This window comes from Manacus vitellinus, unplaced genomic scaffold, assembly GCF_001715985.3.
Source record: "Manacus vitellinus isolate BGI_N305 unplaced genomic scaffold, ASM171598v3 scaffold_3_pilon, whole genome shotgun sequence".
Taxonomy (NCBI): domain Eukaryota; kingdom Metazoa; phylum Chordata; class Aves; order Passeriformes; family Pipridae; genus Manacus; species Manacus vitellinus.
In genome coordinates, this window is record NW_021940535.1 from 35,791,292 (window position 1) to 35,807,030 (window position 15,739).

Below are 15,739 nucleotides of genomic sequence, written 5' to 3' on the forward strand. Positions count from 1 at the left end.
GTCATTGGGGAAATCTGTCAGCCGTGACAGTTTTCACTGACTTCCAGCGCAATGATATTGTAATGGCATGGTGAGCTAAATGCCAACAGCATCCCTCTGGAAAATCTGAGTGGGTGAAAGAAATTTTTTTTCACCGCAGTCTGAGCTATCCCAGTTTTTTAGTTAGTGCAAATGCAGCACAGAATAAGTGGGGATGAAAGAGACTGTTCTCTACAGGCAGTGTTTTGCAAACAAAAAATATAATTTTTCTATGGAGGTGCTTGAAAAGATTTCTATTCTATTCTGTTCTCGCATTTTCGAAAAGTAGTAATATTTTAATAAAAAAAGAAATTTGGGGTTGTTGTAGATTTGATCAGATAATTTAGTAGTGTAGAGAACAGTTGAGTGCTTGCATGTATTATCCACCGTAATGAAATACATTCTTTCATAATTTTATGCATCTCGCACTGCTAAAATACTGTTTACATAAAATGATAACTACTAAAATATGTGAAATACCTTCAACAATGCGATGCTTAGAACTTGCCAAGAAGAACATGTACTAATTCCTATCCACCTCCATTGTTACCTTAAGAGCAGCTCTCTCCATAGCAACTGAAAACTTTTCAAGGCAGCAATAAACTAATCCTCTCCAACTTCCAGAGCACCATCAAGGAATTTTAAAAACATTGGACTTCCAGCAGCTAAATACTTCTGAGGATTCAGAAGGCCACAAAGCTAGATACACGAGCATTCTTTTTCCCTTCAGAAGGTAAGAAAATAACATTTAGAAATAAAAGCTTGTAACATCCTTGTAACAAGGATACATATTCCTAACTGCTAACAGTAAAATATATCTAAAGACCAAAGGATTTCCTAACATTTAGCCTTTATCTGAGTGAATGCCTATTTGAATTCAGTCGTTCTTTTTCATTTTAAATACTTTGTTAGCAGGGGTTCCTTAAAAATAAGACACACGTCTTATGTTGCAGATAGAAGAAGTGAATGTATGTGTAGCTGTTTAGCACATGTGCATTATTATCTGGGTATGCATGTCACTGCCAGCATATGCCCATCAGTAAAATCAAAACCTCTGTGGAAAACAGAGGTGAAACTCATTTTTCTTGTGATTAGCTACTGAGATAGATTAGTGTTAAAGCAGAGGTGGTGGTTTATTAGGAAGGATAGTGACAAGACAGATTTATAGCACAAAATGTCTTTTGCACCTAGAGTTAACAAGTTAAACTTGTTGCTTGGGGTGTGTTTGTCTTGTTTACTCACTGAGTTCTTTGAGTGAAACTAAGACCTCAGCGTTTAACTCTTTCATCTGATCACAAAACATGACTAATTTTTAAGTATGTCCTGTTCATTCTTGTTTTGTGCTCTACAGCTGGAGTTTAGTAACATTGGTAAAGTGTTTTGAAAATATAACCTGCTCTCTATCATTGCTATGTAACATAATTACTGCACATTCATATCAGTATTACACTGCTAATATTTATTTACAGCTATTTTTGCTACTAGAAACCTGTTTCATAATGGAATGAAAGTGAAAGCAATGGTATTTTCCTGTTCTTACCAAAAGGAATTATTAGTGAATACAGTAACATAACACTAAAGTGAAAGAAATACACTTTATTTTTAAGAGGAGGGAAGGGCACTTTCAGACGACCTCTTGTTGGTAATTCTACAGAAGTTTTAAGGCCATGGTTGTCTTAGTTTCCTGCTGTTCCATGCTGTAAAGCCCTTACAGGCTCCCTGTTGTTCAAAACCAGCTTGTCACTGCAAATCAGCTTAGCCGACCAATTAATAAATCCTTTCAAACATATTGCATTCACACTAATTAAGGGGTTGGGGTTTCTTTTTCCCCTTTACCATTCAGATTCCTCAGGTTTCCTGTTTAAGCTCTGAAGTGCAAACAACAATCCAACATTCAGTGCAGATCCCTGACTGCAAGAAGAGGAGATGTGTTTTCTGACCAAGCTTTCAGCTCTTGGGGTGGTATGTTCTGCTTTCATATTCAGCGTGCTCATTGCTGAAGGACAGCCTGGGGAAGAGCATGGGCAGGATGGCAGCTATGCTCCCAGCAGAGGCTATCTGATGGAAGTTTTACGCGTTCTTTCAGCTGAAAACACTGAGCTCCACATGAACCATTCACGAGAACTGGTCAAAATGTTGCTGGAGAGAGCTGAATGCCCACAGCGGATTTATGGCATGCAAGAGGATTGTAATATGGTTAGTGCTTCAATTAATGAAGGATATCTTTACAGCATCGTCAGTGAGTTCTAACATTATTTATTAGAGTGATACTGTCCTGAATACAGAACCTAAACATGTAAAAATCTTGTTGTTGCAGAAAAAAAAAATTGTCCCTGCTTTTTTTAATTTTGAATTATTATTTATTGCTTAAGCTCATGAAGAGATATTCCAAACATGGCATGCATTCCTTAAAAATGCCAAGCTTCAGTCACATAACACTAATAATTTTCCTTTAGAAGTTTTTAAATGTTTGTTTTCCAACCAAAATTTTTCTACTTAAATCTGATCTAACAATAAAGCATGAGTTTGAATTTTAGGCACAAGATTTCCACCGTGGAAAGAGACAGGTAAACACTGGGGACCAGTTCTGCTTTTTTTTTTGCTTTTACTTCATAAAAATAAAACCCAGACAGGATTGTCTCAGATTTATGTGCCACCTCACTGAATCATTCAAGATTTAGAGGAGGGTTTTGGTAAGCAGTTCAGGTCAAGGAAAATCAAAGGCAGAACAATGAATCTACAAATCCAAATTAAAACTGGAAATAGTCCAGGGTACAGTTTCACAGAAGGATTGGTTGTCTAGTTGAGTTGAGAATATTTGCAGAACTGATTCATGATTCAATGAAGAAAGGACAGACACAGTGCTAAGTGGGCAATTCGCTGAAAAGGACGACAAAGGGCTTGGTCGGTCTTGGCTTTCAATGACATTATTCTGGCTCTGGCACCGTTGTTCAGTGACCTACATAGAGCAGAGTCTCACTTTATACCACAATAATGAGGGTGGTCATAAAGGTGAAGGCTTTCATGAGGTACTATTCTTGGCAATCTGCCAAGCCAAAGAACTGGCGATCTTTTTATCCTGTGCAGTAGACAGCTACTTACATAATTGACCCTTTCAATAAATGCTCCCATTTCTCATATGAACCCAAATGCAAAATTTTGTACATAAGTAACGTAGATGCCTAAATGGATATATATTTTTTATGAAGGAGATTATGCACATATGGGCAACAGATATGTATCAGATATAGACTCAGATCAAAAGTTGAGAATGTGTTAAACACGGTTCCTCCTAAATTTCACAAAACAGGGTTCTAGGTTTTTTTTGTTCTCTTTGTTTTTCTTCTCTTGCTTGGCATATTTTTTCCATATGTATTTGTGCTGTATTTGTGGAGAGTCCTCCCACTATGACCTTGGATAGAAGAAAACTAAGGGAAACTTAGCTGGGACTTACTTTGGTCAGTGTGGCCGCTCTCTTTAGGCTTCATCTTGGAAATTTCCCGTGGGAAGAATTTGAGGACTTTCACCATATCCAGTGCTCCTCGGTGTTGGCTGAGTCAGAAACACTGCACACATCCTGTACTGCCAGTGTTTCTGTGCCAGTGCCACAGGAACACAGTTGCCTATAGGAAATCCATGAGAGACATGGCATCTTCAGTCACATGGAGCCCACATGGCCCTGTGCTTAAATCTTCCATGATGATTTAACAAGGTTTGGTAAACCAAGACAGCAAAAACTCTGCAAGAAGTGCTATCCTTCAAGATCATCAAAATTTGAAACAGAATGCCCCACCTTAACTTGGCATTTTTTTTCTCATACTTTTTGGGAATCACTAATTGATTTCAGATTCAACTTTCTCTTCTAAATCCAGGATTCTGTTTATACTACGACTTTGTTTTCAAAGTTTTTTAACTATTATTTTTAATGATGTCTCTAATGGGCATTTAAAAGCGGTGAAATTTTAACACTTTTTTCAGACTTCTTTTGGTTTGTTTTTACATACTGGCCCCAAGACTCTTTGGCCAGGAGCTGGCAGCTATTGAGTGGCATCTGACACTTCTTTATTTCCTAAGCACACAGAAGTTACATATTTCTTGCACTGGTAAGACAATTTTTTCTGAACTGGCCCCTTAAACAAAAGAAACTCAGAGTTCACTGCCCACGTTCTGGGCTTCTCTTTTATAGCAAATAAGAATCTCTAAATCAAGGACATGCAGATGTTATTCCTTTAAAATATTAGTAGCAGAAAAAAAACAACAAAACCAAACCATTGATGAACCAATTTATATCCTCTTAATATCTCTTCAAGAGTCACTCTCCATGGCTAGGCATATACTGTGGAGTAACTGCATCTTTTACAATGCACCTGCTTCCTTCCAATTAGCAATTTTCTTTTTAGTCATCTTCCTTGCAAGAGCAAACAATGGCTTCATTGATTACAATTTACCCTCCCTGGATTTTGAATTCTTACAGAAATCTTTGAAAATCTTCCACTACATGCAGTGTGCTTATTGTACTGAGTGTTCATAAAGGCTGGTTGACTAACTTGAGGTCTTTGGGACAGAAAACAGAACAGCCATATTTCTCCTAGCCCAAATACTAATTCTCAGAGACGTGTGTTCGAAAAAGTTAGACTTACAGACCTTGGTAGGCAATGTAAGCAGGACACACCAGAGTATACTGCAATCTAGTTAATTTATGAGTATAAATAGTTAATTTAGATATTAATATCCACAGGGTTTTTCTTGGGATTTTTTTTAGACTCAGTATTTTGAGAATTTTTGTTAGAATTATTTATATTAAAAAGTAGCAGTTCTCTCAGTCCCTCCAAGGAACACTGGATTCTGAACACACCATTGTGTGTTTCATTGACCCAACTTCAGTGCAGAAAAATGAACTAACATATAGAGTGAGCCACACTGACCAACATATCATGCTGGTAGCCACAAACAATTTATTCTGAAAAACTAGACTCTGTATGTATGCATGAATTTATTAGAGTGCAGTGTTGATCCTTCAATGGTACCTTCATATGTTGTAGTTTCTTCCCTGAAATGTACAGTTTGGCTAATCTACCATAATGGTTGAGATTAGCTGACACACCTTGGAAAGGAGTCTGTTGGAAAAAAACAGATAAACAGTGAATGACATTAATTACAGGATCTCTTCAAGGAAGATTCTTTATTCTGGAGTTCAGTATCTTATTTCTCACAGCCTAACATAGACCTCTATTAGTCTTCTTGTCTAATTTTAAAGACTAACTTGGTTTTGAGCTGGCAAAAGTTTCTGGAAACTGTCTTTGTATAAAAAAAATGAGGTTTATGTAGACATATGTAAATATACATGTGTATATATACATGTATTAAAAAAACTGTGCTCAGACAGAAAGTCTGGACAGGGTGAGTACATAATCTCAGTCCCTTTTGAAATGTATTTGAAGGACTAAATGGTGTTGAGACCTTGTGCTGGCTCTCTGCACTGTATTGCATTGTTGCAGTTAACAGAATTAATTAAGAAAAACATAAAAATAGCTGTGTGATTACAGGGTCAATTAATTCTTTCAACAGTGCATCAAATATGATGTAACTTCTGTTTACATACCCTGAGTTAACTATGGTTTTCATCTTACGACGTAGAATGCACAGATGAAAATATGAATAGCCTTACCTAATAACCCTTGTCTAATATATTTATAACAAGAAGTATAATCTTTTGAAGCCAGTGGAAGGCTTTTAATCTCTACAATGATTGATCAGAGTTAGTCCTAATTTGTAGTGAGTCTTAAATCATCAAATCATTGACCCACAGAGTAGACTCATAGAATGATTTCTGTTGGAAGAGACCTCAAACCCCCCTGCCATGACTAGGAGCACCTTCCGCTGGACCAGGTTGCTCAAAGCCCCATCTCTGGGATATTTCTTAAAAACAAAAGTGGCACTGGACAAAAAACCAGAGTGTGATCTTGCGGCCACAGAACTGCAATGAATTACCTGTACCTTCTTCCTGCCATTCCATCAGCCTGCATCTGTGTAGTTGAATATAAAAGTTGATTTCTCCTTCTGTCCTTCCTAATTGTATTTGCAGATGCCTGACAGTGTGTTACTTGAGTTGAATTTCTATGTATTTTTATTTCTCCACAGTGCCTTGAACCAGATGCTTTGTTGCTAGTAGCTGGAGGAGATTTAGAAGACCATCTCAGTGAAGAAGTATTTGAGAGAATTTCTCTTATTCTTCTCTACTACATTCTTCATCGCAGAGATGTATGTTCTCCAGAACTCAGCTTGAATAACAAGGATTATAAATTTTACCTGCAGAGTATGCTTAGCTTAAGACATGACGAAGACTGTTATTATTTTTCACGGAATGAAACTGAAGATATTTTAACTGCAGTAAGGCAACATTTTAAAACTTCTGAAACCCAGGTAAAGAAAACATAAGTAAATATAGCTTCATATTTACTGCTGATATAATGCCTATATGTTAGTGCAGACATTGTGTCAGTATCATGGTCTGCCAGAAAACCATAAATAACAGTGTGAGAGCACAGGCTGAACACTGGTGTTTTGCTATACATGCTGTTTAATGTTAACCTTTTCCTTGAGTTGCTTTTGACTACCTAGCACTTCCACAGGGTCTGCTGAGACATGGTTAGGGAGATGCTGCATATCAGGGACCATTCCCAATAGGTAATTTAGATGCAGTTGACCAGCTTAAAGCAGATGGAAAAGAGCATAACTGTGTAGATGCAAGATCTTGCACTTGGCTCCAAGGACAGAAAATACTTTCTCATCTCTTAGTATTTTATAGTGTGTATATATATATATATATACACATATGTATACACTAGCAGTGATTGTATTTAAATGGTATAAAGCAGAATAGCTCCACAACTGATCTGGCTGTACAGGAGAAGTAACGAATCATTATGCTATGATGAAATCCTTGCCAGGTTCTACACTTCCATGTCCATCCAAAGCAGGATGGAATAAGGAATCTATCCAAATGATGGTTTCCTTCAGTTGGAACACATACATTTGTGACTAATTATCTACCAGCACAGATATACCTTGTAGAAAGATTGATACAGATAAGCTTAAAGTTAGAAAAAAAAAAAAAAAGCATACTGAGTATTTTCAGCTAAGATCATCCTTACTAGAGTCAGGAAACATGCAGTGAGTTTTCTTATTGCTGTTTATTATTCCTTACCTCAAGTATTATTCCTTACGTCTACAATAATAGAATAATATTTTAGAGTTCAAAATCTAAGAAAAAATGTTTTCCTTGTAATGGGCAATAAAATAGCTTTTTGTCTGTTAAGATAACTCCTGAAGTGCAGATTGACCTCCTGTTTGCAGCCCCTTAGATCTGTTCATAATGTTAAGTTAAATTTGTATACTGCAAAGCTTGAATTTGCCCTTTTCTTTTTCATGTAATTTGATTTTAATTTACATTATACTGTAGTAGAGTTTTCTGCACAAACAGAAGATGGGTAGGAGTGCTGGCTGTGTCCAGAATATCGAGGCCTTCCAGTTCCTCTTTCTGTCTTCTTTATGTAAACATTTCCCATCATAAATTATTCATTGACCACTACTTTTGTTTTTGAGTCTTGGTGAACGTGCTGATTTCCAAGAACTCCAATGGTATCTGAGCAACTGTAAAGAGGCATCAGTGTGTATTTGGAATGTCAGGATAGAATAACAACCCAGAAAGTGCTTTACTGTGGATTCTGTTTGCTTATGCTGGCAGTATAATCAGTTCTCAAGCCTGTCCAGTAACTGAAACTTCACCACTCACTGACCTGAGGGAAAAGAGGGTTTTTTTATGAAAGGTACTCAAAACATAATAGCATAATACTTAGAATCACAGCACCTGAGTTATGAAAAAGGACCAATGATGCAAGGTAGTAATAGAAGAAAAGAATTTTTAGTGACTATGTGTTTTGTTTTCACAGAAAATATCCTCTTCTCATTCATAACACCTAATATCTTATTCGAAATGAGGGATTAAATGTTGGGTTGGGGAAATTTTGATGTGTAATGAATGAACAGGAAAAGAAATGCCAGCCAACATCCTCTCTGCAGTGTTTATGGCCTACAGACAGAGAGATGAGTATGAATAAAATAAATGACTGCTGTACTTGCTCATCTAGTTGTCTTTTTAGTTTAGTTAATATGAGTTAGAAAGAAATATTTTTTGCCTTTGTTGTATTGTTTTTGTATTCTTTCAAACCCTAATGTGTGAAGTAAGAAAGAAAGTAAGAAGAAAGGCAAAAATGGAAGAAAACAGGGATGAGTTTCCAGGTAATGGAGACAGACCTGCAGACATCCACACGCATGGTTGTACACCACTCACTATTGTTCCTTTTTGGTCACTATTTATTTGCAAAATTATATCTTTCCATATTGTCCCCAGATAACTACTCCATAACAAAATATTGTTTCCATTTAATATATAGGAAACTAAAAACATTTAGAGAATTCTCACTGAAGTTTAAGATGAAGAAGATGAAGAATTAAAATCTATATTATTTAAGTCAATTTCCTGTGCCTTAATGAAAATTCCTCCTTTTTCTGCCACTTTCTGGAAGTAGATGTAGATGTAATTGAGGACACTGGAATAATAGAAATGGCATGAAAATAACACTAAGTGAAAATAACACTAACCATAAATAACCTGAATGAAGGACTGTATTTCTTCCCCACTAGACACAGAATAAAAGTTCAGGATTTTTAATTCTATGTCTGTTTTCATGAAAATGTCCTTTGTTTCACTGACCTGTTGTCAATTACAACTTCAATCTTAATTTTTTCTACTCTGGCTGTCTGTGAAAATGTTCTCCCCAGTTTCTCCTTTTGTCACTCCGATTATTTAAATGAAGGTGACCAGGGCTGTCTTCATGCTGTTTTCTCCTGATTTCAGTGTGTTGATGTGAGCACTCTGGAGAAAAATGCTGATATAACGGACAGAGATGGTGCCGATGAAAACACTCTACCACGCCTGGCTGCTTTAATCATTACTCTGGCTCTCCAGGGAGTCTGCATGGGGAAAGCAAGTTTGCCTTCCCCAGAATTCTTTATAAAATATATCTTCAGTTCTCTAAACAGTACCACTGAGCTCCAAGTGACAGGTAAGCTATTTATTAATCTCTAGTTGCCTTTTGCAAGACAGATTTTGTGCAAACTATCTTTAAGTGCCTAAATGACTGTTTTGCACTTCATTTTAGGTCCTCATTTTAAAGTTGTTAAGTAGTCTCTTCTAAATTTAAAAAGAAGGTTGGAAGAGAAACTCCTTATTTTGATAATTGTCAGAGAGGTATAAAGCAAATTGCTACTGAGATTATTACATTTTATTCAACAATAATTTATAAATGAATTGCACAGCACCGTCTGAACTACCCAAGAGAGCTCTGAGGGTGGCAATCTAGCTGTGAGGGCAGAGTTCACTGGGACTTCTTTTACATTAAGTCTTTATGCAGATCTTCATACATTGCAGGACTCTTTTAGGGATAGATGGGATAATTCTTGTACCGTAACCAGATTAGATGTCTTAGTAACTCACACCTCAGTGTAGATATGCAGATCTGTTTGCTTAAGTAGCCAAAAAAAAAGTAGTCAAACATCATATCAGAAGCCTTTTTGTAAGATTTACTGTTAAGAGTATAGCATTTATATTTTCTGATTAGCAACATTAAAGGATTATCACATAGAAACTTTCTTATTCTCATTGGCCTAAGCTCCTTTGAAATCAGTTTGTGGGCTGCTTTCATTTCTAATGGACAAACTAAGGTTTACAGAAACTATCACTATGGTTTTATTTAAAAATGAGGGGGTAAGGAAGGTGATAAGTAAGATAGGATAAGGTACTCCCCCTCAAATAACCAAGAATTTCATCACCAGAAGCACACCTTGAACTTAAACTATGTCATGGCGTACATCCCTGCATTATCTCAGGTTTGGATTAGGGATCCTGACTCCCTCCTTCCTATTTCAGTGCTATGAGCAGGCATGCTTCTTGATTAACCAAAGAAGAGTGAAAATCTGCTGTCCTGTGTTCCACTTCTGAAATGCAAGAGCAGCACAGTGTCCTGAAGATTGATTTCAGGACACCCTATGAAGGATCTGTCTTCTGATCTGAATACCAGGCCATGATGACTTAGTGTGGAGTTCCATTTACACAGGAAAATTTTAAGAACAGTGAAGTTCTTTAGCAATAACTAGATAACTTTGTAAGAGATTGATGAATAAATGAAAGATGAATTGCCTTTCAGTCCCATCTGTTTTCTTCTGAGTCAGTCATAGGCAAAACATCTGAGTGGGGCATGTAAAACAAGAAAGGCTGACTATCTAGGTGTCTTGAACTTCTAGAGTTGTTAAGTATAAATTGCCTCCAGTACCAAACTGAGAAAAGAGTATTAAATGAGGAATAGAATAAATGTTATAACTAACAAAATTTTAATAATTTTTTTGGTTTTATCTTTTAAATGTGTGTTTTCCCATGGTAACGTATCTGTTTTCTAATGAATTACTAGAACTAGAACAACTACTAAATGTGCTTACAGCCAAAAAGACCTGCACTGTAAATGGACAATTCCACAGTCACAAAAGAAGACGTTACAGTATGGCAATCAGAGATACTGGAAGAAAAAATAGTCCATTCAAAGGAAACCATACAAAAGGAGACTCTCTGAAAGGCTATTTTGAAGATCGTGAAAGGAACACAGATTGGGACCAGGTTAATTTGTTTTTCTGTTATTATAGTGTTGGTCACAGAATTTCAGTGACAAAAGTTCAAATTGTTTTGCAAACAGTACATAACTTCTGAGGTAAAATGTATTAGTTTCAAAAAGTCATGTTGATACTGATGGAAATATATTTTTATATAGTTATATTTGTTTAAATATTAATTGGGGAAAGAACTTTCTGGATGTTTACCATGTGATTAATGTAGCTGGGAAGGGCTAACAGAATAGTTACAGATGACTGTAGTAATATGACTGAAGTGTTTTCACACAGTTATGAGACATTTCTTGTGCTCTTATGTCATAGAGTTTCTAGACCCCCTTAAGTGACCTGGTAGAAAGAAGGGTTGTTTTGTACTAAGGAAAACAAAGTAAATTATTTCTATGAAAGTTGCTTTTCAAAGGCTTCTGTAAACTGAAGATTGGGCATTTCCAAACTCTTTTAATAGCTGTCTATGGAATCCAGAAGGTTTCTTTAGAAAGTAGAGAGTCTGTAAGACAGAGTCCTAGCTACTACCCAGTATCCCCTTTGAGGACTTTGAAGACTCAGTGCAGGTGAATTTATCCTTATCCTAAGAATTTAAAAATAAATGGTATATATTTTGATGTATACATTTGAAATATATACTACAAAGGAGACATTTCTATTTTTTACAATTTTTTACAATTTACATTAACTCAGTGACAATGTTTAGTCTCCATTTAGGAGAATGAGTGATGTGCAATTGACTTTTGCTGTGTGGTCATTATATGATGTGGAACTGAGACAAATTGCATCTGGTTAAATGCCATTCAGAGAGATATTTATCTGTGTAATTTTATGGAATGTGAAATGCATACTCTATCAATAGATTTCTTTATTTCCTGCTGCCCACAAAAAAGAATCATGCTGATCACATGATGAGGCTTTTAATGGGGTCTCAAAATAACTTTAAATTAAGGTCATTTTAAATATGTTTCATATAAATTTTAAACTAGGAAGGACAGAAATCAGTTGTAACACTGTCTGTAAAAGAAGAAAAATTGTTCTCCAGTAATAGAAGAATTTATGAACCTCAGTGTTTGATTTCTTGAACTTCTGATACTGACTGTAGCTCAAAAGATAAGTATCTAGGGGAGTTATCTGAACAGTCAACTGAGAACCAAGTATTCTGTATATATGAAAAAAAAATCACTAAGAAACATCTGGAGAGAAGATAATTGCTCTTCTGTATTAATTCCTAGATTCTCTGGGGTTTTTTTCCATTCCTCTTCTTTCTAACTATATCTATTTTCCTTGACATATTTCATTAGAACTCTTCGTGTTTCACTGTTGTGTTGCTGATTTTGTCCCATGTTTTCTGCACTTATCATAGTAATTGTGCTCCGTTAGTGACAGATTCTGCTACATACAAGGAATTTGCTTTTTTATGGCTTGTGTTTGCTAACTACATTAAGATCTGTAATCTAATTTTTAGATAGGAATCATTATTTGAAACATTATCGCAGGAAAAATGCCATTGCTTTCTTTTTAAGTTGTCATTGTCTCTACATTTAAAAAATGTGTATAACACAAGAAAGTAGCAGGTGATCTAATAAGACAAATGATCTGAAGTTCCATTAAACTGTGTCACAATATCTGTATTCCTTTACTATTTCTCATGAAACAAACATGGATTTTGCAAACCAAAATCATCCATCCATTCAGTTTTTCACATGAAAATATGCAAATTTTATTTGCTTGTTTCTTCAGTACCATCCTCCAGGAGTACACACATAGTTGCTTTATTAACGGAGAGTTAGTGCTCTGCCTCTCTATGTTAGAAAGCTTAAAAGGCTGGGGCTTGCAAGTGATAGTGAACGGTGCTGCATCCAGTTGGCAGCTGGTCACAAGTGGTGTCCCCCAGGGACAATTCATGCAGCCCAGTGTGCAGTTAGTGGTCATTGCCACCAGGGCACACTGGTGGCTCATGTTCAAGCCATCTGTCAGAACCCACCCCAAGGGCTTTTTCTACAAACCTACCTTCCTTCTGGTCAGTTTTCCCCAGCCTTCATTGATGCATGGGGTTATTCCGTTTGAAGCACAATAAATTTGTCTTGGCTGATCTTCATGAAGGTCTTGTCAACCCATTTCTTTGGTTTGTCAAGAACCCTCTAAACAGCAGCCATGCCAGTCAGCATACAACTAGTTGTCCAGTTGGATTTCAGCTGTCGGTGCTATCTGGTGCACTCTGCTCCATCACTCAACTTGTTAGTGAAGGTGTTAAATAATATCATTCCTATTGTGACTGGTCAGCAATGCTGCTTGTAATCAACCAACAGCTTGATAACCACCAACTTGATACCAGATGTTGATGTTCCCTACTTCTAGCATCAAAACTTCTGCCTAGAATAGGCAAAATTAAGGTCTTTTCCAATATGGTAGCTCCTTCATTGTCTTCATGCTCTCCTTTGGCTTGAAGGCAGAACACAGTAGGTCCAGGTGACAAAATCATCTGTTATCTTGAAGACTTTAATGTGGTTTTCAGAATAAATTTATCAGTGCTCGATTAATTCAGCTTCTTAGTGAACTTTAAGGCATATTTTACTTCACTAATGGATCAGCAAAGGAAGGAAGGTGTTGGGTTTTAGTTGGTTATTTAAAAGTAACTATATTTAACAACTTTTCTTTTAAAAATTAATTTAAATAGCAATTTTATTTCAAAAGAAGCGTAAGCTTCAGTGATTAGAAAAAAGTATTTAGGAATCCCTTGATTCTCAGATGTAGACCAATTTAAATGAAAGAAAAAATATTTTTCTAAGTTGAATCACAACTCATCAGATGAGATTAAGAAATGAAGATTATTCCTTTAAGTAAGATAACATATTTGATCTGGACTCCTCTAAAAGCGTTTACAGAAATTTCCACTAGAAGTGTGTTCTAGTGCTAACTGGTCATGTTTTTACTAGAAGTTTTATCCTGGAGGTGGAAAAGCAATTCTTCATGAAAATTTGTCAAAATATAAAGGTTCCCAAGAAAAAGATCCTTCTTTTGACAAAGAGATATTCTAAACAAGAACAAAAAGCAGCTGGAATTCTGAAGTACCTCTAATAATACAATTATTAAACAATCTTTAGACCAAATTTAGACCATGTAACATCTAGTTTGCTGACCTTAAAGTGACATGCCATTATTTAAAGAATTAAAAACCTCCAATGTATTTCCACATCTTACTGAAGATCCAGCACAAGAACAAATCTAAGTATTGCTTTTGATGTAATATCTTATATTAATAGCACTATTATTGCAAACAATGAAGTTTTGCATTAATGACTAAGAATATGATTTGTGTTAACATTAAAAAGAGGGTGGTTGGGCACTGGAACAGGCTCCCCAGGGAAGTGGTCACAGCACCAAGCCTGACAGAGTTCAAGAAGTGTTTGAATGATACTCTCAGGCATATGGTGTGACTCTTGGGGATGGTCCTGTATAGGGCTAAGGGTTGGACTCAATGATCCTTGTGGGTCCCTTCCAACTCAGCATATTCTGTGATATTCTGTAAAATATTTTTCTTAGCACATATGACAATAAAAGGTTGAGAGAGATTATTTTGTCAGATCCTTATGATATTAACTAGCTTCCATAGATATTGCCCTGCTTCATTCCAAAGATTCTGGTCTTTCTGAAATATATAGTAGCATCAAGTTTAATTGGAAAAAAATGGAATTAATTGAAGTAATTAAACTAATTTAATCAAAAAAGAGTATATAAAGCCCAAGTTTTTTCTGGGTTGTACCACCCTGTGTTCCTCTAAGATTCCATATTTATCCTCAACATTAAATGCAGGTACATGCAACATGTTCAGTAACTCTGTATACTCTTCTACAAAGGTTTGTTTCTCTGCCAATGAACTTGTGAAGATATTTTTGAAAAATGGTTCTTCCTCCATTTCCAAAGACCACTTCAAGCAAATCAGTCCAGCTATCATTCAGCAACTTTTAAGTTGTTCATGTCAGCTTCCTGACTTCAAGCAGACAAGACTTCCGCCAACAACTGTGGAAAGTGAGTTATGTTGTTATTAACAAAGTATTGCATAAATTTGGATAAAGAGGTGCAGGGACTTAACTTCTGGAGACATTTCATTCATTAATAAACCAAAACATGAGGAGATTTATGCACTCTGTAATTTATGCGCTTTATAACTTCATAACATACATCTCAGATAGTAGTATTATATTGAAAAGTGAGGGGATTCAACTGTCTTAATTTTATATTAGATGGAATTCTACTTCATTATGTAAGGTTTTAAGCTTTATTCTCTCCATTTGGGGACTACTCAATGTTGGCAGCAAGTGGGCCATAACAGGTCCTCATCTGTGGGTTGCTGGGCAGTAAGGACTTGTTTTGTGAAATTTTTACCAGATTTATATTGGAAACATTGCATTGCTTACATGTATATCTTCAAGGTTACATTGCCTGGCATTTTATACCATGATGTGGCAAATGCTTGATATAGACAAGTTCTGCATGAATGTTACTGGTTTTTCACATAGTTTACAGCAGAGAAGCTTTGAGAATGTTACTGTGGGGAGGAAAATATCCAAAAGAACAGTAACAGGGCAGCAAGACTTGTGTGATAGAGCTGGAATAAGAACTGAGTTAGAGTATAATCAGATTGTTTCCAGTCACAGTTGTAACCTTCACATGTCACTGCTTCCAGTGATTTCTGCCCCATCTCTTCTGTTGATTCCACTTCTCCTGTAATCAACCCTCTTGATTAAGGGCTTCTTAATGTGTTGTTATTTGGTTGTTTTTTTTTTTTACTTTAAACCAACAATATCTGGGAAGTGGTTACAAACCAAGGTGTGCTGGTGTATTACAGGGGACATTAATTTTGGTAGTCAGGAATGAACAAAAAGAAAAGGGTATCTAACCATAATCACCTGCATCTAGAGCAGCACTTTTTAGGCTACAAATCAATGTTTTCAATATCTACATCTTTTAGGCGCTATTGAACTTTCCC

General features: G+C 36.1%; 1 protein-coding gene across 3 annotated transcripts in view; it reads left to right on the forward strand.

Moving 5' to 3' along the window:
- The first annotated feature begins 570 nt into the window (after window positions 1-570).
- Window positions 571-15,739, forward strand: part of SLC39A12 (solute carrier family 39 member 12) — a 33,885-nt gene continuing 18,716 nt past the window's right edge. The window contains exons 1-7 of one of the 3 annotated variants that reach the window (XM_029961967.1): window positions 622-751; window positions 1,862-1,980; window positions 2,105-2,214; window positions 6,160-6,441; window positions 8,939-9,146; window positions 10,548-10,750; window positions 14,607-14,778. In XM_029961967.1, the coding sequence (XP_029817827.1) occupies window positions 2,125-2,214; window positions 6,160-6,441; window positions 8,939-9,146; window positions 10,548-10,750; window positions 14,607-14,778 (955 nt within the window). In that variant the 5' untranslated portion in view covers window positions 622-751; window positions 1,862-1,980; window positions 2,105-2,124. Of the gene's footprint in view, window positions 752-1,861; window positions 2,215-6,159; window positions 6,442-8,938; window positions 9,147-10,547; window positions 10,751-14,606; window positions 14,779-15,739 lie in introns of all 3 variants that reach the window. The other 2 variants (XM_008930099.4, XM_018075925.3) reach the window with 2 other exon arrangements.